Genomic DNA, 23,000 nt, shown 5'->3' with positions numbered 1-23,000 from the left:
CGCTGCCCCGTGGAGCTGAGCTGTGCGTGACAGTGCCAGCCTGCTCACAGCCGAGTGGGAAGGGAACGGCTCCTGTGTTGCACTTGGCAACTGTACACTCTTTCTCTTGCCTGTGGTCACTGAGCTAGAAGAAACTCATTCCTCCCACTGATCCTAATGAGAATACTTAACTCTTATTATGGGTTCAAACCTATGGTTTAGGAGCAAATGTTTTGTCTAGAGAATTTGCAGCAGGGTCACCGGAGAGGGAGCCAACTCTTTGGAGGTTCTCCGGGCCTTGCATTTGTGGTGGAGGAAATGGCCCATTTTTATCTTGGAGGGGTAATCTTGCCAGCTCCCACTGAAGGGGCTGCACCAAAGGGGGGACTCCCTCACCCAAGCCTCCCCACCAGTGCTCTGCTCTGGGACTCTGGGACAAGTGTTTTCCCCTCCCCAAGCCCTGCCCTCGCAGCCACTTTGTCGGAAAACATGCAGCCCAAAGAAACACCTCCTTCCAGACACACCTGGCAACACGCTTCAGTGGATCTATGCCCCACTTGTATGTAGCAAAGAGGTTAAAAACGAAACAGGAAGGGAAGAGGGATGGGAGAAAAGATTCATTCATGTCCTTTCTCAGCTGGGCTCATACGATCCGGAAGCATGACCTTTACCACTTAGAAGTAAGGCTGCAGCCACCTGGAACCGACAGGTTTTGCACCTCCCTTTGCCTGGTGATGGAGGACATGATGATGTTCTGTTAATGAGACTCACAGATTCTAAGGTCACGACCATTAACACACAGCACCTAGAGAAACGAAAGACTCACTCCTGCACCATGTCCTAAAATCTTGCCTAAGATCATGCAGTTTTAATAGCATTAGATATTAGATTAAGTAATGATTCATTAAATAGCATCCCCCCCACCTCATTCATTTGTGGTGTCCTTGGTTAACCAAGAGGCCACAGGTGTAAAGCAGGAAGCTTGACTGAAAGAAGCGGCGGTCCCCACCATCAGGGTATGCCGGCTCCGGGCGTGGCTCAGGTTCAATAAGCGGGAGCTTTGAGGGAGTGATACCGAGTTGCCATTTGGAACATTGATAGGGCAGGTTTAAAGAGTGGGATCTGAGGCTCAGAGAGGATTTTTTGTGGGAGCCTCTGAGCCTGGGAGGTTGTAACCAAGGTATCTCTTTTCTCCCCGAGAATACATATGCATAGACAGATCCACACAGAGGTACTTAAGGACACGCACAGAATGGTGCTCGACTGTGGAGCCTCACCGCCATTTTGCTCAGACACCATTTTGGGTTATGAAGAGCTGCCTGGAAGGAAGGGTGGACGTACGCCTCACTCAGGCACAGCACGCACACTGGTTGCCTGGGTCTGGGTCCTGGGGTGTCTGTATGACTGGGGCCCTGGCTTCCCAGTGAGGATGCCACGGTGCTTGTGGACATCCTACAGCCCTGGGTCTCTCCGCCCAAGCGTGGTCTGTGGTAGACACTGGTCCAATCTCCTGTTCTGAATCACCTCGATTTCCATCCAGGTCGGATTCCCTCCAGGAGTGGTCAACATCGTGCCAGGATTTGGGCCGACGGTGGGAGCAGCAATTTCTTCTCACCCTCATATCAGCAAGATAGCCTTCACGGGGTCCACCGAGGTAACTCTCCTCACTGGCTGTTGGTCAACATAGCAGTCATTGTATGATCTGAGACCAGGGTATTTTTTCCTTTGAACAGCTAAATGATGAGATATTACCCTAAGTATGACCACGTTTTAGTACATAACAGTCATTAAAAAAAAAAAAAAGTAAATCGTTAAAGACACTGGTCCAGTTTCCAAACTAAATAAACATCAAATAGAACTCAGAAGCCTTAGAAGAAAAGATTGGTAGATAAGATAAAATAAAAATGTAAAGCATCTGTAGGAAAAACAACGTCACAATCGAAGTTAAAGGATAAATAGCAATCTGGGAGGAAAATAGTCATAATTTATACAGCTCTCCAAGGCTTAAAAATCCATAATATCCCTAAAAATCAATGAGAAGGAAAAACAAACAGACAAAGCACACAGAATGGTGGGACAGTAAATAATTCAGAGAAGAGAAACACCAAACATCCAATAAGCTTGACCTAGCTCGTTGGTAATCAGGGAAATGCAAGTGCACATTCAAAGGAAAGTCAGGAGTCTCCTTTTTTCTGTCAGATTGGTAAAAATTGGAATCTGGTATAATGGAGGCTGTGGGAGGATAGGCACTCACCCGCACCCGTCCCGAGGCACAGGGCCATGTTGTACTACCGATCACAAATTTGATCTTCAGATTCAGGAATTCCATTTCAAAGCAACTACTTAGAGAGATGTTCTCACGAGCCTCCTTCAAGGACCTGTTTTGCCATATTACTGCATCCATTCTGGACGAGGTGTTATAGCCATTCCAATAAGGAAAACTGTCTGCCATCTGTGGTTGCAGCACAATAAAAGCAAACTGTGGGAACATAGCTATAGTATTAGGAAGAGTGTGTGTGGAGAGAAACAGAAATTGTCCATGAGACACCCAAGAAATTCTTCCTATGGCCACCTCTGGACAGGTCCTGGGACACAGGGTAGGGGGAGATGTAAACTCTCCTCCTTTTAAGTGCTACACACCTGTGTGTGGAATTATTTTTAATATTCTGAGAGAGAAATGAGTAAATGCTTCTCAAGTAGTAAGAGTCCCCATCTCCCCACTAATTTGGTCCAGCCAGGAGCCTGAGCCCCCTCCTGTGGTCTGCTGGTCAGTACTGCCTCCACCCTCGTTTGCTGGCTGGAGTGAGCATTGCTAGAGAAGCCGAGTCAGGGGCCCGGCATGGTGTCACAATAGCTGTGGATGCTCAGCATGCCCAATGGAGCAGCAGCTCCATGCCTGACTTGGGGAGATGAGGGGCCAGAGAGGTGCCAGGCATGGCTCCTGCCCTCTGGCTGCTGCCCCTCCTAATAGCAGAGTCATCCCTTCTCTTCCCCCTGCCTGGCTTTTCTGCCTGAACCCTCTCTAGGCATCTGTAGGGCTGCCCATGGGTCCAGGGGGTGGTGCTCTCACTCGCAGCTAACCTCGAGGACAAGAAAGTGGTCTCTGTGGTCCTAGAGATTGCTCAACTGGCAGGCATCTCCATCAGTGGGGGGCGGGGGTGTTTTCCCACCCTAGGTCCGCCTGCTGCATCCAGCCGGGAGAGCACACCCCAACCCACAAGGAATGGCCAGCCTGTGCACACTAGTTTTGCTTCTGTCACTCTCTGGGAACGATCACTGTCACCGCGGAACTATTTCAAATGTCATTCAGTCCATCACCCACGAGCTGGCCAATTTTTGAACTTTTTTTCTTTTAAAGATTTTATTTATTTATTCACGAGACACACACACACACACACAGAGAGAGAGAGAGAGAGAAAGGCAGAGACACAGGCGGAGGGAGAAGCAGGCTCCATGCAGGGAGCCCAATGTGGGACTCGATCCTGGGACTCCAGGATCATGTCCTGGGCCGAAGGCAGGCGCTAAACCGCTGAAGTACCCAGGGATCCCTTAATTTTTGAAATGCACTCATGCCTTAGTCTTGGGGCAAACAGCCTCAGCCCGAGAAGAGCCCAGCCCTGCCTCTCGCTAGTTGTCTGGCTCTAAGTGTCCATGTGCGCAGTCGTCTCCTGAGAGTCTCCCCAGCTCTGAATCTGGGGGGCCTGCTCTGGGATGGGCCAAGCCTAGCCTCTGGCAATGTGTGGAATGATAGGCAGACCCTTTAGGCATGTGAAGGAGGCTGGTGAGTGAATGTCCCAATCCTCTCTCTTAGCCCTGGGGAAGCCTCAGTCCTGAGTCTGTTGCCAGAGAATTGGCTCCTTCTCCTCCTGATGATCAGCTTCCCCATTAACCATAACTTTTTGAGATTCCCTCAGATTATACCAAAGAGCCACATGGAACCACATCCCCCATGAGTGAGGGTTGGAACAACTGCCCCTGGGTCCCCTTGAGCCCTTTACCAGACTGGCTGTCCCAGTCTGCTGCCAGGAAGGATGGGCACCAGGACTAGTGACTAGCTGACTCTGCCACTAGCCAGCTCTGTGGCTGTGGGCAAATCCCTGGGCCTTCCAAAGGCTCCCACTCCACCCCTGTAAGTGGAGCAGCTCAGATGGAGGATTTCGGTGATGTCAAAGTCTGATCCATGAGGAGATGTGGGGAGAGGCCACAGGAGTGGAGAGGCATCATCATGGCCCAAGGCACCTAGGTGGAGAGGCAGAGAATCCCTGGCCACGTTGTGCTTGTTGCCTCCTAGGCTTGTCCAAAATGTTCAAACCAGGTCTTGCCCCATCCAAAGTTTCATCCAGTTTGTTTTTCATCCTGAAGGTTGGAAAGTTGGTTAAAGAAGCCGCCTCTCGGAGCAATCTGAAGAGGGTGACGCTGGAGCTTGGGGGGAAAAACCCCTGCATCGTATGTGCTGATGCTGACTGTGAGTCTCTCCCCTTCTGGGCATTGCTGGGGCTTAGGCAGTCCATAAATCTCTCCCTGCTTCCTTGCCCAAGTTCAGAATGAACTGAGAGAGAAAAACACACACACACACACACACACACACACACACACACACACACACACACACACAGGCTGTTTTTCCACTTTGGGTTGTCCTGCCGTAACTAGGCAGATGGTGATCTAAACATCAGCTTTATAGCTCATAGAAAAGCTGCATTGGAAAGAAACATGTCCTATGCGGTGGCCCAGAGGCTGCCTGTTTCTGTCCTTTGAGATTATGTTTATGGTTCCCATCCCTGCAGAGCTGGGGCCACAAAGAGCAGATCCAGATTCTTCTCCAGAGCCCCCTGTGCAGGGAGATGGCCAAGAGAAGGAGGAGCAGGGCAGGTGCTCCCCACTCACAGGCATTAATCAACCTCCCTCCCCCCGATCAGTATTTCCTGCAGTGCTTAGACTCTCAGAAACTTGAGATGTTTCTTCCTTCTCAGGCCTGACAAGTGAGAGGCCAGTGGCAGCGGACCCTTAAAAATATCCCCCATGTCTGGGTTCTCTCTCTCTCTCTCTCTCTCTCTCTCTCTTTCTCTCCACCGCCTCTGCCCTGGAAAAGCAACCCTGCCCAGCAGCTCAGGGGCAGTTTGTGTCTTACCAGAGCTTCATGACACAATATGAAACTATCTGTTGTTCTTGGCTGTCATGTCCAGAAGAAGGAAGAAAGGGCCTCATTGGGCATTCATTCACCTGCTGACAGGGTCAACCGCCAAGAAGCATGATTTCCCAGATACCCTGAAGCACCTTGTAGAATAGCCTCCCCCACCTGCCCACTGGTGCCAGAAATTCCTTTCATGGAGAACAAAGCTTCCCATTCCACACTCCCGATAAGGTGGGAACTGCAAATATCCCGAGTAAAATTATTCTAGCACCATTTCTTGCTAAGGTGTAAAGGACTGATATCACTTCCTCTCCTTGAAGCTGGCTTTCCATGGGAGAGTGGCCTGGGTGAGAAAGCAAGCTTCAGGGAAGGAGGAGGAAACTGGGCATGAAGACAGATTGCTCATTTTTTGCCTGGGTTGGTGCTCCTTTGTAGAAGTACCATTGGTGTCGCTACTGGTTTCTGGAGCCACATGGAACAGTTCTGACTGGTGCCCCATTCAGGTCCCATACTCCAGTCCTAAAGAGGCAGGACCCCTGTTTTGGATTCTTGGATCACCATATCTGGGTGCCCCATCTCTATCTCAGCTCATTCCCTCTCCTCACCTGGGAAGAAAACTATAGCTAAAACACAAAACTTCCTGTTTGAGGATTGGTTTTATGATGGTCCTAAATGCCCTCCGGAGCCATCTCCTGCTCCTCCTCCAGGCAGTGCCAGTCCACAAAATTCAATTCTGGCATAACTGGCATCCACCCATGATGTCAATTAGTAACATGCCCCCATCCCCCACCCACTCCTACAGCCACCACCTCTGGCTCCCATCAGGGCACAGGAAGGAAATGAATTTGTTCTTTTAGAGGAGGGACAGTTGTGAGTTGGCACAGAGAAGGGGAGGGTGCAGGGAAGGCAAGATCCTTATGATGCTATCTGCTGCTATAGGGACTTCTATGGAAGACCTGGCTGGAAAGCAATGGTTCGGTTCTCAAAGCAGAGGGCAGCATTCCTCTGAGCTGCTCAAGAGCGATGCTGGGTGTCTGGATGACCTGCCCCATACCCCCAGGGCAGGCAGGGGGGTGGGGGGAGCATGCTTTGGCCTGTGCAGAGGAAAGCTACATTTCCTAAGCAGCAGTATGTGTGTTGGAGGGGAGTGGGGGGTGCACAAAAACCAGCTAACCGTGGAGCACTAGAAGCCACACCAGGAGCTGTAAATGATACCCTGCTGAGCATTCTTCTTCATGAAGCACATCCCCCAAAGATTTTACTTAGTAAGCACCCTTCTAGTTTTAACACGATGTCTGCCCAGTTCAGATTGAGCACCCTTCAGGCAGAATCAGTGCTTTCTTTTTAACCCGTGTGAGTTCTACATGAAGTTAATATTACTTAGACTCAATAGGCAAAAGAAGCTGACTTAATAAGACTTGATGGTGGAGGAGACTCAAGGTGGAAAAGCTCTCACCAATTGGTCTACATCAATACTTGTGGGAGGTTATTCTATAGAACTGTGGGTCCTCTAGAAAGGGGGAGGAGGGATCCCTCTAGAACTGTGGGTCCTCTAGAAAGGGGGAGAGGGAGGGACCCAGGAGCAGGTGAACCAAGAACCAGGGGAATGTAACAACTCTCTGTGCTCCTTAGCAGCAAAGAAGCCCTGCAGTCCTCCCAGGGACTGATTTAACCCCAAACTGGATACACCAGAAATCCTTTTTTCCATCCTCTCTATTGAGAAATGCCGGGAATAAAATTAATTTCTGAAATGCAGCCATTCCCAGGGCTGTTTTCTAGTGCGGGCAATTAGAGTTACAGCTGTCACCAGTCCTGCCCTAACGACTTAATCACTTCCTCTTGCCCCCGCCATGGCCTCCCCCCCTCCAGTGGACTTGGCAGTGGAGTGCGCCCATCAGGGAGTGTTCTTCAATCAAGGTCAGTGTTGCACAGCCGCCTCCAGGGTGTTCGTGGAGGAGCAGATCTACCCTGAGTTTGTCAGGAGGAGCGTGGAATATGCCAAGAAACGGCCCATCGGAGACCCCTTTGACATCAGAACAGAACAGGGGCCCCAGGTAATCAACTGATATGTCAGTGCGTCTGGGGGCTGAACCAGGCAGCCCCTCTGGCCCTGGCCCCTTACAGCTCTGCTGCTTTTCTATCGATTCCAGGGTCCCTCTCAAAGCAAAAGGGAGGCTGACTAAACTTGCCACTCGAGGCTTTTGTTTAGATGCCGATCAACAGTCCAGTCCCATCAGGTCTCCGTGGGGTCATAAAGCAGGAGTGGACACACAGAGGTTTTGCTCTTTGCAACAGAGAATGCTCAGCTCAGGGCCTCAGCAGTAGAAAAGCATTCCGGGTTCATAGCACCTTATGCTTGCACCCTCCAGCCAAGAGGACCATCCCATCTCTGAGCCACTGGGATCCCCAGAGAGAAACTCAGGCAGAGGCTGTCTTACCTGGCTGGTCTTCCCTGCAGGAGAACGGTTGTAATCCTGGCTGAAGGGCGGCGAGGTACAGGCAGAGGCAGAGTAGCTGGAGCCCACAGTCTCAGCCTCCAGGCCTTCCCTCGAGCTCACAAGACAAGGTGACCGTCAGAAACCAAAGAATCCCAGTGGAGAGAGAGAGCGAAGAGGGCTCGGGGAATGGGGCTGCATCTCCGGGCAGAACATGTCTCTGGAGGCCTGTTTTCCGAAACTAACGACAGGATGAAAATGATCATAACCGCGAGGTTTAATAACCTCTTTAAAAGGGCACATCCTGTATCACTTTCTTACTAATTATGCAGTGCAGCAGATGGATAAATATTTAAGAGGGCAGCCTCACCATCCCATGCATTATTGAAATGGAGCTCGACAGCAACCTACTTTTCTTGTAGCCAGAGTCCTATTCTGGCCATGAAGTTTCAAATCACATGTCAAGACTCACCTACTTGTGTCTATGCCGGGAGCTGGCTGCTTCCCCACCGCATTGGCACCATGTGTTTACTCGGGAAGCTGTGGATCTGAGCGCACGTTTGGCCCTGTGACTTTGGGGAAGTCCCAAGCTCCTTCCAAACCTCCCTGTCTTTGGAAAATGGGAGCAATGGATGAATATTATGAGTATTTCAAGGTACCTAATAAGTCTTTATTCTCTAAAGGTGGTGGGGGAGCATTAAATGACAGGCTTCCTGATCTAGGGTGGCAAAAATGTCTGTGCATGACTTGAGGCCAGGTCTTGCTTACCATCCCGTGGGGACGAAGAGGGAGGACCATGTGCAAAAGGTGCATTTCTGACCACCGTGCCCATTCTTGCCAGGCCCCAGTCCACATGCCCTGTGGCTCCAATGCCACGTGACCCTGGTAAGGAGAAGCATCCCAGCTTGTGGCCAGAACTCCCCACCCTGCCAGACCTCAGCTCCAAACCCAGTGGCCAGTGACACGAAGTTGTCTAGTGGCCTTGGTTGGATTTCAGGTCTGAATGCAAACATGGCCACATGCCATTATCAAATCCACCGTGATTGTAAAGCTAATCCAGACTCCGTGGGAAATATGCGAGCTGATCCCATACTAAGGAAAACCTTTCACCCCATCATTATTCATAAGTCTCTTTTCCAAGGCTCCAGGCTTGACTTTTGAAGCCAGATACAGAAATCTCTTCCAAGAGAGCAGATTCAAGCAGAATGGGTGTTGATTTCATCGGTGCTTTTGATGCTGCTGCTAAAAGTCCTTTTGAAAGCTCACTTAAGCCGCCTAACCTCAGCATATTATTTTAGGACACTGTTGGATTTTTTTCTCCCAAAGTGCTTTTTCATCTACAGTAATAAGATTTTTACTCAGAGAGGATTTACAGCTGTCTAAATAGTCCTGTCTGTCTTCTGCCTGTAAAACAGCTAGCTGACCTAGATCGGTGTCCACTGCAGGCAGTTGCTTGCTAAATGCTCCAAAATCTTTCAGGTTTATTTGGCAACTTGAGCAATGAGGCGCAAAAACATTGCACAGGCCACCTGGTGGGAGCAGGATCCGGTGCCCTCTCCAGCAGAGCCAAGTGCAGCTTTCGACATGTCCTTTGGGGTCCATCCGGCTCTGTCTCTGGTGTTGTGCCCTGCCGCGTCCTTCGCTTCTGGCAGGTTCTTCCACCACTGGAAGGCTCCAGCGGACATTTCTTGGGGGATTATTAGATTGAAACAATGTGTTCACATGGATTCATCAGGAAGAGTGGAGTCTGGATTTGCAGGTTTTCCACGGGGGCCCAGCACTGCCTCCGGGACAGATACGTAGAGAATGGTCATAGCCACTCAGGACCTATAATTTGATGAAGCCCTGAAAGCCCTCTTGTCCTCCAGGGAGGAGGAAAGAGCAAACTTGGAACTTTTAACCAAGACCTGGCTCACTGAGAGAGAAGTTGAGAGAACCTTGAGATACGACTATATCCATTGCAGTTGTTTCAATTACTTTCTTGAGGTGGGAATACATACAGGGGTTAAAAGCTAGAACGCATATAAAGGTCAGTGAAGAAAAGGCTTTCTTCCATCCTCCCCACTCCATTCATAGGCCTGGTTCTTAACCTTCGCCCCGTGGGTATCCCCTGGTCTTAGTTCCTCATGTATCCCTCCAAAACTTCTTTATATACGCATTTATGCATATATATACACATATATATGCAAATATCTATAGATATCCTCCCTCCTGTTTTTACCCAAAAGATAACTGTGATATCCATCCTGCTTTGCATCTTGGTTTTTGTGTCCTCGTAAGAAACTTGAGGAGCCTTCCATACTAGTCCATGAGAACCCGCCCTATTCTTTTTCATGTATACACAAAATTCTGCTGTAAAAATTCACCAGAATTCGAATGACATGTTCTGATGTACAGGCGAGTGTGTACAGTTACGTGCAATGTCTCAGAGTATGTCGTTTTGCACTCACGCAAAGAAATCAGTGGGACACAGTCCTAAGTGGGATTGCTGAGTGAGAGCTCGTTTGTAAGTTCTATAAGCATTGCCAGATCACCTTCCAAGAGGATCAACCAACCTGTGTTCCTACCAACCTTGTATGAGCTTGTCTGGGTCTCCAGCCTTACTGATACAACATGGATTTTGCCCATCTGATGGTTCAAAATGATATCTCACTTGGTTTGAATTTAATATGCATGCATGACTTATGATGATTAAGGCAGCACATCTTATCATGTTTAAAAGCCATTTGCAGTATCTTTTCTATCAACTACGCAGGTGCTTTACATATTTTCTCTTGTATTGCTGGTCATTTTTCTTCGACTTCCAAGAACTCTTGAAATGCAAGGAAAGATTAGCTCTGGTTCTATGATATGGTTGTCAGATTTTCTTCCAGTTTGTGGTTTTGCCTTTGACTTTGCTTGTATGATGTCTTTGCCTTTATTTTACAACTCAAATTTATCAATCTTTCTTTTTGGCTTCTGCATTTCACATCATAGAAAGACCATCAGCAGCCCATGATTATAGAGGCTTTTTCCTACATGAGAGAAAAACTTTCATTTTCCATGGTTAAATTTTTGATCTGCTTGGAATTTATGCTGGTACAAGGTGTGAGGTATGGATCCAACTTGGAATTTTAACACTGGATCCACACTTCCGGAGATGACTGGCCCAGTACAAGGTTATGTGCCCACCCTTTCTGGGAAAACCAACCTGATCCTCAGGAACAGACATTTTTCCAAATACACCATTGGATTTGCTTATTTTTTAAATTTAAAGTTGCTTTTAATGAAACCAGTTTTTCTATCTAAAAAGCTCAGCTATGGCAAACCTAACAAAACTCTGTCTCTCTCAGCCAAAGAGGAGGGGAGTAGCAACAGGGTCATGGTCAAGAACAGGGCACCCACAGATGTGGGTAGAAGGACCACTGGGGATGGAGAGAGGACTTCTGCCCTCAAGCACAGTCTCCCTAAAAGGGTGCCCTTTGACAGCTGGTTGAGCGCCATGTCAAAAAGAAAAATGTTGCACTGGGGGTACAGGGTGCACTATGGCTCCAGAGATCTCTAGACAGGGTGGCAGAAGGTAGAGCCTTTCTGATGATCTGGCTCCTCACCAGCAAGGAGAAGCCCATCCATCTCACCTTCAAGCTCATGCCACTCTATGCCCTGGAGTGCTGGGTAAGGTGGTCAGCTTTCCTCCTCCCTTCTCCTCTGCACCATGGATGGACAGTTCCAATCACTATCACCCTCGTGCACGGTGCCCTGTGAGAAGGGAGCAGGGTTTCCAGATAACCTACATGACACTCAGTGAGATTGGAAGCTCAAATAAACAAGACCCTTTTTAAGATAAGCACTGTTTGGGATATGCTTATGCTAAAAAAGTCCTTCATTGGTTTTCAAAAATTAAATTTAACTGGGCATCCTGTAGTGTTATTTACTAAATCTGGCAACCCCCTGAAGGATGCAAAGAGTTGAGAGAGCAAAGAATGTGACCACTTCAGATCTTGTTTTGTTCATAGATTTGCTTAACTGCATGGAAGATGTCAGTCTTATGAATAGACCCTACACCTGGAGAGGATGAGGAGATCCTGTCTCCCCTTCTCTCCCCTGTGCCAGCCAAAGATCCTAGACTTGTGCATTGGAGGAATATTTGCATATAAGGCACCTCTGTTCTGTGTGACTTATGATTTGGCAAGGTCATTTAGGAGTAGCACAGCTAATTGTGTGAAAGGCCGTGCGATCCCCAAGATGGCAGCTGCTGCCCCAAAGGAATCTGGGCTGTACTCCTCATTGTGTTTTGCAGATTGACCAAAAGCAGTTTGACAAAATCCTCGACCTAATCGAGAGTGGGAAGAAGGAGGGGGCCAAGCTGGAATGTGGGGGTTCGGCCATGGAAGACAGGGGACTCTTCATCAAACCCACTGTCTTCTCAGAAGTTACTGACACCATGCGCATTGCCAAAGAGGAGGTACTGAGGGGGTGTAGGAAACGCTTCATCCCAAGGGGACTCTTGTGGGACGTGGGGATGGGGAGCGAGAGGAATGAGCCTTACAAACAGAAGCCTTCTCTAGGGCTCAGACATCCCAGAAGTCTTTGTGAGGGGAGCATTATCTATTCTCCTGTGGCCTCCTCCTCTCCTTTGGGGTCTCGAGATAAGCCATCTCGCCTACCTGCCTTTGGGAACCCCCACCATAGTTTAGCGGGTGCAGAGTTTGTCCTAACCCCCTCCCGCATTTTCACACATCTCTGGGGGGTGACAGTCCCTCTTCTCTGTCTTCTCACACATCCTCTGGGTGGCCCATGGTGGAGGGCTCTTGCCACCTGTGGGTTATACCAGTGGATTCATGGCCCAAAGCTGCCCTCTGTCCCCCGAGACAGAACTAAAATGACAGACAAGCATGTTCATTCAAAGAACAATCCCGGTTGGAATTCTCTTTGAAGTTTTCCATCATGAGCGTCCTTAGAAATGGTGGAGATTGAGGAGCCCCCCCATAAGGGATTCTCACGTTGTTGTTCAATCTTACTGTTAATCTAGATGGGCCACTGACTCCCACCTAGGGTTCTGGGTAATTGGATCCCAGAATGTGGTCTTTTGGGACGCAAAAGAAAATGAATCACTGTTGAGGGCTTCCTCTGTGGGTATTTTATAGACTTTCCCCTGGAGATTTTTATTTTGCATGGCAAGGAACATTGTCTCTCACCCCCTTACCTGGGAGTTGGGAGTTATTAGGGAAACATTTTATGGCGTTCTCATTGATGGCGAGCGCAGCACCAAGAGGTCGGGGCACCCGGTCCCACAGTTGTGCCCTTGCAAACACCTCAGCAATAACTTCCCAAGAAAAACATGCAAAATTTTGTCTTCCGTGCACATCAACGGGCAGGGGCTACTCCAAAGTCAGGGGCTGGGGCTTCTCTGAAGCCCTGATTACAATAAGAAATGGAAGCCTGAAATATACTTCCAGTTGGCATTTTAAGTTTTGTTTAATTGTAATCCTTCCCTTCAGATGTCAATGGTCAAGTAGCCAAAAAGATCTCCTGGGATTCTTTTTCCTCCAGCCATCCTTCCTCGGGCATGTGAGCACTCTGGGTAAAATGAAGGCAATGCTTGCTCACAGTGTCTGTGCTTCGTCCGACATGTCTTTCACTGCCATTCTTGCAATTAATCACAGATTTTTGGACCAGTACAGCCAATACTGAAGTTCAAAAATATTGAAGAAGTAATCAAAAGAGCAAATAGCCTTGAATATGGACTCACAGCAGCTGTGTTCACAAAAAACCTCGACAAAGCACTGAAGCTGGCGTCTGCCTTGGAGTCTGGAACTGTCTGGTGAGTAGAGGAAGTGTGTGTTTCGGCTGTCCTGAGTCGCTGGCTTACTAGCTTCATTGCCCTTCTATTGACAGACTATTGACAGACAGCTTTGAGTCATATGTTATGTGTCAAGCACTGTCTGAGAGCTTTGCTCCATCCTCATGACCACCTGTGAGATAGGTACCATTATTGTCTCTATGTTACAGAGGAGGAAATCGAGACACAGGGAGACTAGGTGATTTGCCTGGGGTCACACAGCCAGTACATGGCAGAGCAGAGCCCTGAGTCAGCTGTCCAGCTCTGGTGCCCCTGCTCTGGACCACCGTGTTGTGGTGCCTCTTGGGCTTCACTCCCTCTACCTTTCATTTTTATTCTGACTCTAAAAGCAGTGCATGGGGACGCCTGAGTGGCTCAGTGAGTGCCTGCCTTCGGCTCAGGTTGTGATCCTGGGATCCTGGGATCGAGTCCCACATCAGGCTCCCCCCACAGGAAGCCTGGTTCTCCCTCTGCCTGCATCTCCTCCTCTCTCTCTCTCTGTGTCTCTCATGAATAAATAAATAAAATCTTAAAAAAAAAATAAAGCAGTGCATGGTCTTGTTCAAAGTGTGGACAAAAGTCCTTGCTTCACGACTCATCCTGCAGATGACATTAGCCTTATTTGAAAGATGGTAACGCTGATGAATATAAATTGAGGATCAGAGAGACTGAGTAACCAGCGCAGAATCCTTCAAGCCAAGAAGCAGAACTTTGAGTTCAGGTCTGGCTCATTTCAAAGCCAAATCTTATTCCCCAATGCCACAAGTTCCCTCTCCTTTCTTCTCACCTTGACATTCCTTTCATATCCCAGCGGAAAGCTTTATACTTAGGAATATTCACATTTTAGCTTCTGGTGAGAAGAATGAGAAGACAGAAGTTGAAAACGCACTGTCCCCATCATTAAAACTGTGACGAAAAGTCATTCCTTAGGCAGCGGTCTGCTTCAAGCCCCTGAGAGCCGGGACAGCCACGCCCCAGGTGGGTCTTCTCCAGATAATCGTGAGCATCTTTCGTTCTTCCTCTAGGATCAACTGCTATAATGCCATCTACGCACAGGCTCCATTTGGTGGCTTTAAAATGTCAGGAAATGGCAGAGAACTGTGAGTATCTGTGATCGCACGCCTGCCGGCAGGTGAATACAACACACACTAGGTTCTCAGGGTGGTGGGGGCACAGGCTCCAGGCCACTGACCTTGCCTGTGCTCCCATGGGTCAGGCTGGATGGGCCATGTCAGGAAGGCTGGTGGCCCTTTCCCTCTGGGGCTGTGATGGAACTCTCCCATCCTCTCTCTCCCTCCTGCCTTTGCACTTCTGCTTTTCTCCACCCTCATCCTGGTGCCATACTCATTCAGGATCCAGGACCAAACCTCTAGCCTCAGCTTCTAGGTCCTCCCCAACACCCATCATGCATGGAGATGTTCAGTAGAGACTTGGTGCAGGCTCTCCACATGAGGATAGGGGTAGAACTTTTTGCCAGACTCACGCCAACCCCAGCCCTCAGCAAGGAAAATAGGCTCCCTCCCAGGTCAGGCTCTGACCGTATCTGCCGCACTAGCAAAAGGCTCCACAGACAGACTCTCGGTGACCCTGGCTCCTTCTCAATGCTTGTTTGGGAGACATACTGCCGTGTCCTCCATGGCTCCATCAAATCCACCGCATACTCCTCCAGGGTTCCTTTCTGCCTTGCCCTCCAGGAAGGTGAACTCCATAGGCATAGACTCATGGACAGGCCTTCTTGTGTCTGGCCCAAGATGAAGGGTCCAGGGATGGAGCTGGACAGAACGTTCTGGGAGTGGACACACTGTTGTTTCCAGCTGGATGATGCCTTCTCTCCCACGTCCTTCATGGTGCTGCTTGGGATTTTATTAGCCTTTGTGGACAAACAGCTTGTAGGACCAATCTTCCCAGGGGGACCTTCTGTGACAACATGCAGGGCTACTCCCGGAACATCTCAGAGGGCTGCGAGCTCTCTTAGTTAAACAGTTTGTATTATTTATACACAAATGTATTACCTCGGCCTTGTTTGTACATCTTTCAGTGAGAGCACTCAGATGCTTCCCCTCGGCCCCTCTACTGGGGCCTTTGGGCAGCTCCCCTTCCAGATTCTTAATAAAGATGTTATAAGAGAATGGGCTGGCTTCCTTCCCTGAACAAATGCTTTTGACCAGTCTCCATGGAGCTGGGGTCCCATCCCCCATCTTGGTCTTTCTTTCTAGTCCATTCCTGAGCCATGGCACATATGCCAGAACCATCGACACATCTGAGCAGAGTGTATCCACTGGTGTCCCTCTATGTCCAATGACTTGTTTCCCCTTCAGGGAACCTCAGTAAATTCTCTGCCATGAAAACCCTCTGCAGAAATCATGTTTTGTCCCCAGAGTGGCTTGTCTGTGTTAGGGTCTATGCACCTCTGCTTCATTTTCTTTTCACATCCTCCTGCCTAAGAGAGACAGGCCTGTGCTGGGGTCACCTGGGTCCCTGTCAGGGCTCCCCCAACAGCCATAATACTGGTGACATCTGGCACTTGCCAAACACACTCTGCCAAGCTCTGTATGAGCACTTTGCATGTGTTAATTCATGCCATGCTCACAGCAGTCCATGTGATGCTGTCTTACTTTGTTCTGGTTGCTCTAACAGAATATCATAAACAGGGTGGCTGAAACAAGAGTCAGTGATTTCTCAGAATTCTGGAGGCTGCAAGCCTGAGATATAGGGGCCAACAGATTTGGGGTCTGGCAAGAGCTCCGCTCCTGTTTCACAGATGGCTGTCTTCTCACTGTGTCCTCACACAGTGGAAGAGGTGAGCGAGCTCTCTGGGGTCTCCTTTATAAGAACGCTTATCCTATTCATGAGGGCTTCCAACTCTTCTAACCTAACCACTTCCCAAAGGCCCCACTTCCTAATGCCTTCACATTGGGAATTAGGGCTTCAGTGTATGAATTATAGGCAAACATATACATTCGATCCATCGTAGATGGCTATTGCTACTACCGTCGTTTCTTCATGAGGAAAGCCAAGGAGGCCAGGGAGGCTCCGTGCCTTTCCTGGGTCACACGGCCAGAAGAGACAGAGGTGGGGTTGAACTCGTGGACCTATCACACCACCACGCCCTGCTCAATAGAGGTGTCACCTCTCTAAGGCACTCAGAATGAAGCCAGCCAGGTCATCCATGGCCATTTGTCCCCTCTGACCAGTTGCCTTCGACCAGCTGTGGTGGGGGACCCAGAACCCCACACAGAGGCCAGGCGCAGCTCCCTGCTGCAACAAGAATTTTGCTTTCCAAGCAGATGGCCTTGGATGTCGAAGCTGCTGGAAGGGTGTGTAGAGCCCACTTGACTTCTAGCCTCTACAAACTCACACTGACTGTTGCTTATTGCTTTCCTTGCCTGTCACTGGTCTCCCTTCCCACTGCTCTGACAGCCCGTCCAGGGTCCCAGCACCCCCACCTGGCACAGAGCACAGCCCAGCCCGTGTCTTATCCTGCCACTGCGGGGACTTTTTTCCAATGTGTTTTTCTGACCCTCGGCCTATATTTTCCCAAGGCTTTTGATAAAGCACTTTAGCATAACTCACAAGGAGCCTGGAAAACTGACTTGAAACCCAATTTCCATTTTCACTTGTCTCTGATTAATGTCTTCATGTCGCAGCCAGTTCTCCTTTTGTATGCTGGAGCACGGTGCGGTGGATTCCATGGTTTTCCCCATCCCCGGCCGCCTGGACAGGGGCTGGCTCCCTGCCGCCCACCCACGGGCCCCTTGGGGGATCTGTTTCTGTGTGGGTCTTGGGACGAAGCTTCCAAGTGCTCTTCCTTCTGGGCACTTTTCTTGGTGGTTTTGCAGCAGCAACAATAACAACAAAAATCCACGTGTGGAAGAGACGTGTGGAAAGTCTAGGCCTCCCTCCACTGATCCACAATCCCGTTCATTAGAAGGAACCACTGTTCCATCATTCATTTTGTTCATTTGTTCACTTAGCTAATATTTCATGAGAACCTTTGGTGCACCAGGCAGGTGCTGTGTTCTGAGTGCATAGCTGGTAGCACATGGTCACCCAGCCCCTCTATTTCCCAACATTCTGGTGAGGTCGGATAGGAGAAGGGCTGGGTTCATGGATAACCTTGAGCGCCAAGATCATTATGAGGGGGCAAGAAACACATTAGGACACGCCACCGTGGGTCCAATAAGAGCAGCAAGAATTTGAATGTTGGCAGTGATTGCACTAATAAGAATGGGATGATTCATGTACTTAATCTTACAGGAATGGTTTAATGTTGGACTTATTAGTTAGTGGGCTAATGAGCTACTTATTAGAGCTACATCATTCGGTTTACTTTTCTTTACGAAGTTGATAAATCACTAATTACTTTGCATTTTTAACAGTGCCACACTATAGGCTCACTTTCAGAATTTATTGTGCATTTCTTTTGCATACAGTGGGTGTACATATGTGCATTCTTTTCTGTTTTCAAATGAAATGGGAGCAAATTACTTTCTGCCCTTGAGAATGGGCCCTTGAGAATGGGCTTCAGATATCCCTCTAGCCTTTTCATTAAGGATCTTCCCTGATGGACTTTATTTCCAAGGGCTTTTGCCCTCACCAACCATGCTGGTGTTCCCCCTTATGCATAAATCATTATGCACTCATGGGAGATTGTTTTCAGAATAAATTCCTAAAATTGGGTATTTAGTCTGCCACATGAAAAATGAGCTTTTGGTTTGCATATCTTTAATTGTGAGAGTGTTGAGCATATTTTTTGCACTTACTAGTGATCTGTATTTGTTTTTCCGTGAACTGCCTATTCATGCCCTTTGTTGATTTTTTCCATTTGGTTGCTGTGGGGTTTTTTAATTGGTTTTTAAGAACTTTTTGTATATTAAGGAAAACAGCACAGTTTCTTACACAGAGTTGTGAATATAACTTTTTTCTAGTTCGTCATCTGTTTTGAGGGGATTTTTAAATGGCTTTTCTGCTCTACAAAATGAATTCATCATTCTGTATGTGACTTATATTTTGTGTTATGTTTAGAAAAGATTGCAAAATACGTCACTCATTCTCATGGGTTCTTGACCTCTTTCTTTTAGGAAACTACCAAAAAAAATCCCAATGACATATTAATTAAATAATAATAATAATAATAATAATAATAATAATAATAATACTTTCTACCCTTTATTTTTTACCTGTACATAAGTACATAGGTGCTTGATAGTAAATCATCTCCAGCCATTATAATGACAAGAAGGCAATAGGATGCCCATTTTAAAGATAATGGGTTGGAGGCTTAGGGAAGGCAAAGAACCTGCCTCCATAGGCCTAAGCAAGTGGATCTCCAACTGAGCTGTATCAGAATCCCCTGGCCTGTTAAAACACAGATTTCTGGGCCCCACTTCAGTAGGTGTATTCATTTTTTTTATTGCCGCTACAATAAATTATCACAATATTCGTGGTTTAAACAACATAAATGTATTATCTTATACAGTTGTGTGGGATAAAAATCTGACAGTCTCAGTAAATTGAAATCAAGGCGTGCGCAGGGCTACATTCCTTTCTGGAGACTCCAGGGAGAGAATATGTTTCCTTGCTTTTTCTGGCTTCTAGAGGCTTCCCACATTTCTTGGCTGGTGGCCCCTTCCTCTGTGCTCAAAGGCAACCCTGTTGTTGCTCTCTGAACCTCTTTCTGTAGTCTTATTTCCCTCTGACTCTCTTCTTCTGCCTCCCTTTAACCCTCGTAAGGGTCCTTGTGATTACATTGGGTGTATCCAGGTAATCCAGAATAACCTTCCTATTTTAAGACCAGCTAATATTTGCAACTTTAAAAATCCCATCTTGATCCCCCTTTGCCATGTAACCTAACACAGGTTTGGAGAATTGAGATACGGTCACCCTGAAGCAAGGGCATTATTCTGTCAGCCCCAGTATATCAGGGGCAGGGTAGGCAGCCTGAGAGCACTGAGGTGTTGCCGAGGCTTTGAGACCACACTTTGAGAACCACTGATCTAAGGGATTAAATGGGAACCTTCAGTGGCCACCTCTACTTCTACCTCTGTTCCTTAATAAGGATCCGTGTTTATTCATCTAACAGCAGAGCAAGTGTTGGAGCAGCGTTTAAAGCTGTCCAGGGATCCCTGGGTGGCGCAGTGGTTTGGCGCCTGCCTTTGACCCAGGGTGTGATCCTGGAGACCCGGGATCGAATCCCACGTCGGGCTCCCGGTGCATGGAGCCTGCTTCTCCCTCTGCCTGTGTCTCTGCCTCTCCCTCTCTCTGTGTGACTATCATAAATAAATTAAAAAAAAAATTTTTTTAAAAAATAAAAATAAAGCTGTCCAAAGCCTCATCTCAGTTCTGGGAAGGGGAGCTGCCCAGAGGATGGAGGATGGCCCATAATGCCTGAGAAGGGTCATCTGGGCTCTGCACGAACCAAAGATGTGAACTCAAAGGCTGTGGTCATCCTTGTGTCCAGTCTGTGCTAATGTCTGCTCCCTTCACTGCTCTGGGCTGACCTTAGACCTCTTACAGCTGGTTGCCAGCTGCAGGCTCCAGGGTTGACTCTAGGCTCTCCGTTTCCTTGCTCCTTGTGAATCCTCTGGCCATATCCCCAGCTCTCCTCCTTGTTCACCCCTGTCGGCCCTCTTCTCGCTCTGTACTCCCCACCCAGGGACTCCACCTCTTTCTTTTCCCATCCCTTTCATTCATTAAAGGCAAACCCTTCTTTCCAAAGCATCGCGCACCAAAAAACTTGATAGGTAAACTTAAGTTACACATCCGGTGACTTAAAAGCACTAATGGTGTTACCGTCCTGGCCATGCCTCTATTAAGTCATCCCATTGTGACTTTTTGCACAGACTCCAAATGCCCAACAGAGGAATGACCCATCAAATGTTAGAATGCACTGGAAAAGGGGACCCCTGGGTGGCTCAGTGGTTTAACACCTGCCTTTGGCCCAGGGCATGATCCTGGAGTCCTGGGATTGAATCCCACATCGGGCTCCCTGCATGGAGCCTGCTTCTCTCTCTCTCTCTCTCTCTCTCTCTCTCTCTCTGTGTGTGTGTGTGTGTGTGGTGTGTCTCATGAATAAACAAAATCTTAAAAAAAAAAAAAAAGCTGTTCAACCTCCAAGAACTTATTTAAAAAAAAATGTTAGAATGCAGTGGAACAGAATGGCTAAGTGACATGCCCTGTTTCATGTTCTCCTCTTTTCTGTGATCGCAGAGGTGAATACGCGCTGGCTGAATACACAGAAGTGAAAACTGTCACCATCAAACTCGACGACAAGAGCCCCTGAAGAAACAACAGGCTCCTTCCTCAAACATTTGACAGCTGAATGTGGCAGATGGAACTTGCCGAAGAAAACCTGCATTTCCTGCCTTCCCCGGTTACTTTGTCCTGGAGACTTTAAATCTACTGGATTTGAATGATTTTTATTTTCCTCTCACACTTCCTGTTTTATTCTGGTGTGTGTGTGAAAAATTGCCGTCCTGCCTGAGGGATGGAGCTATTGGCCATTTCTGTTTTTCCCTTTCAACCAGGTCCCCGGGGACAGTGAAGAGGCTCAGGGTGTGGCCAACAGGAAGTGGTATTTGAAGTATCCAGCGGTCACTTAAAAATGTTTTGCCAACTCTGACTCCAGTAAGAACTTGGAAAAACTACAGGTTTGTTCTGCAATCAGGGCCCTCCCTGCACCTGTGGCTTCCTCTGGGGGGTTACCTGCTTGCAGAAGAAGCCCCTCCTACCACTTAGTGGGAAAGAAACAGGACTAAGTTAAAAACAAAATAAAAACAGGATTTTGAGGATCCAATGTAGGGAGCTCGGGGGAAGCAAGTACCATGGAAGGATACTGAAGGTCTTGGTTGTGAATGGGCATAGGTCTTCAAGGACTACATCTAGACATTGACCATGGGACTCAGCTTAAAACCAAAACTCCTTTTGGAACATGACTGAATCAACCCCCAAAATACTTATCTAAAACTATGTCACGGTCTACCTTAACCAAGGCACTTTCTTAGGCAGAGAACATTGCTAGTGTCACCATCGCTGCTAAGGACACAGTACTGTGACACTACCACAGCATAGCAACCGCGTCTTGCACATCAGAGCCATGATTCACTTTTACAAATTAGGAATTTCTACCACTTGCATTAATAGTTTGTGATCAGCTTATGTAGATTTCTTCGTCTCTGGTTTGGGTCTCTGGTTTGGTTATCTATTTTAGATTAGCAAAACATACGCAACTGGAAAGGATGTTGTTTTAATACAGTCTGGTTTTTTAAAGTCCTCTTTTGATATTAATTAATGATTAACAAATATAACATCCAGACTCCATGGAAGAACCAGGTCTCCAACTGAAGTGGCCTGAGTACTGCACTAATGTGTCGTGAATTTTTCTTTTCTTCTTTATATGTGCAAATGCGGTGCAACCCCAAGTTCTAAAGTGTTCAGTATGGCATTTAAAAAACAAAACCAAACATAATTGCGTTATTTGGATACTTTCACTGTTACTAACTAGTTACTTTTCAAATGGTGCTTATGTTTGGTAATTAAATTATGTTTGAGAGTTAAATTGGGGGGAGAGCACTAGTAAAATAAACATTGAAACCAGTGTATGAATGAAGGAAAGTCATATATGGAGTGGGGTTGTCATTCTTGTTAGAAATAGGCAATATGCAATTCACCTCCTCTACATCAGTTAATACTTATCACTTAAACTGTCAGCAACTTGCTAAGTCAGGAGTTGACTCCATACACTGAATTTTCAGGATTTTATCTCAAGTAACTATAGATACTAACCTTGATAGTAATTCATTAGAGGGTTCTTAATCTCTCATTGTACAATAATGCCTTTAATATGAAATGCTACATTATTTATAATTGGTATAGTTAATGTATCTTTTTATAGTTGTAAGTAAACAGAGGTGGTATATTTAACCTTCTGTAATATACTGTATTTAGAAATGGAAATCTATATAGTATTAGATTTCACTTCTTTTAAGGTTTACTCCTGTGGTATGGTTTTAAAAAAAAAATCCTATTGGCCTGGGAATTCTGACCCCAACTGCAGATTGTGTCCGACAATGCAACAATGATAAAATAAAATCAGATATATGACAATCCTTATGTTTTTTTCATTTAAGGACAAAACTTGTTTCATTCTGTGGCTGACCTTTCTCTTTCTCGGAGCTTCTGTACAAAATGGCTTGTAATAAAGAAGTATTGAGAGTTTAAGATTCAAATTCCATTTGCTCAATCAATCAGCCCTAGTATTTAGTCTGAGCGTGAAGCCCACTTGCACGGTGTTGCAGGTTGAGCAGGCAGGGAGCTCAGCCTCAGAGGCTCTGCATTTTAGTTGGTAAAGTGTAAGCTGTCACCTAAGCTGCTCGAGTCTCCTTTTCCAGAGTGGGTGACTCTGGTAAATGGTGGAGAGGACTGTACAGGGGTTTAGGGAACATACTGCATCCTGCTACTGTGTGCATTTTTCACAAGGATCTAGGTGCTTGGGTTTAACCTACCTGAAGTTTCTAAGAAGCCTCAATCACCAAGTTGTGAGCTGACACTGAGGTTGGATCAAGAATTGGGAACCTGGGCACCTAGGTGGCTGAGTGTTTGAGCATCTGCCCTTGACTCAGGGCGTGATGCT

The 23,000-nt window shown here is 47.4% G+C and overlaps 1 protein-coding gene across 1 annotated transcript in view; it reads left to right on the top strand.

The window, feature by feature from the left end:
• The window catches only part of ALDH1A3 (aldehyde dehydrogenase 1 family member A3), a 37,932-nt gene extending 15,458 nt beyond the window's left edge, over nucleotides 1-22,474 (top strand). The window contains exons 7-13 of the mRNA XM_077869515.1: nucleotides 1,520-1,633; nucleotides 4,342-4,444; nucleotides 6,983-7,167; nucleotides 11,828-11,992; nucleotides 13,194-13,351; nucleotides 14,395-14,469; nucleotides 20,579-22,474. Coding sequence (XP_077725641.1) covers nucleotides 1,520-1,633; nucleotides 4,342-4,444; nucleotides 6,983-7,167; nucleotides 11,828-11,992; nucleotides 13,194-13,351; nucleotides 14,395-14,469; nucleotides 20,579-20,651 — 873 coding nt within the window. The 3' untranslated portion in view covers nucleotides 20,652-22,474. The remainder of the gene's footprint in view (nucleotides 1-1,519; nucleotides 1,634-4,341; nucleotides 4,445-6,982; nucleotides 7,168-11,827; nucleotides 11,993-13,193; nucleotides 13,352-14,394; nucleotides 14,470-20,578) is intronic.
• Nucleotides 22,475-23,000: the final 526 nt, after the last annotated feature.

Source organism: Canis aureus, chromosome 2 (genome assembly GCF_053574225.1).
Source record: "Canis aureus isolate CA01 chromosome 2, VMU_Caureus_v.1.0, whole genome shotgun sequence".
Taxonomy (NCBI): Eukaryota; Metazoa; Chordata; class Mammalia; order Carnivora; family Canidae; genus Canis; species Canis aureus.
Note: the sequence above shows the minus strand (reverse complement) of the source record. Positions and strands in the feature narration are given on the sequence as shown.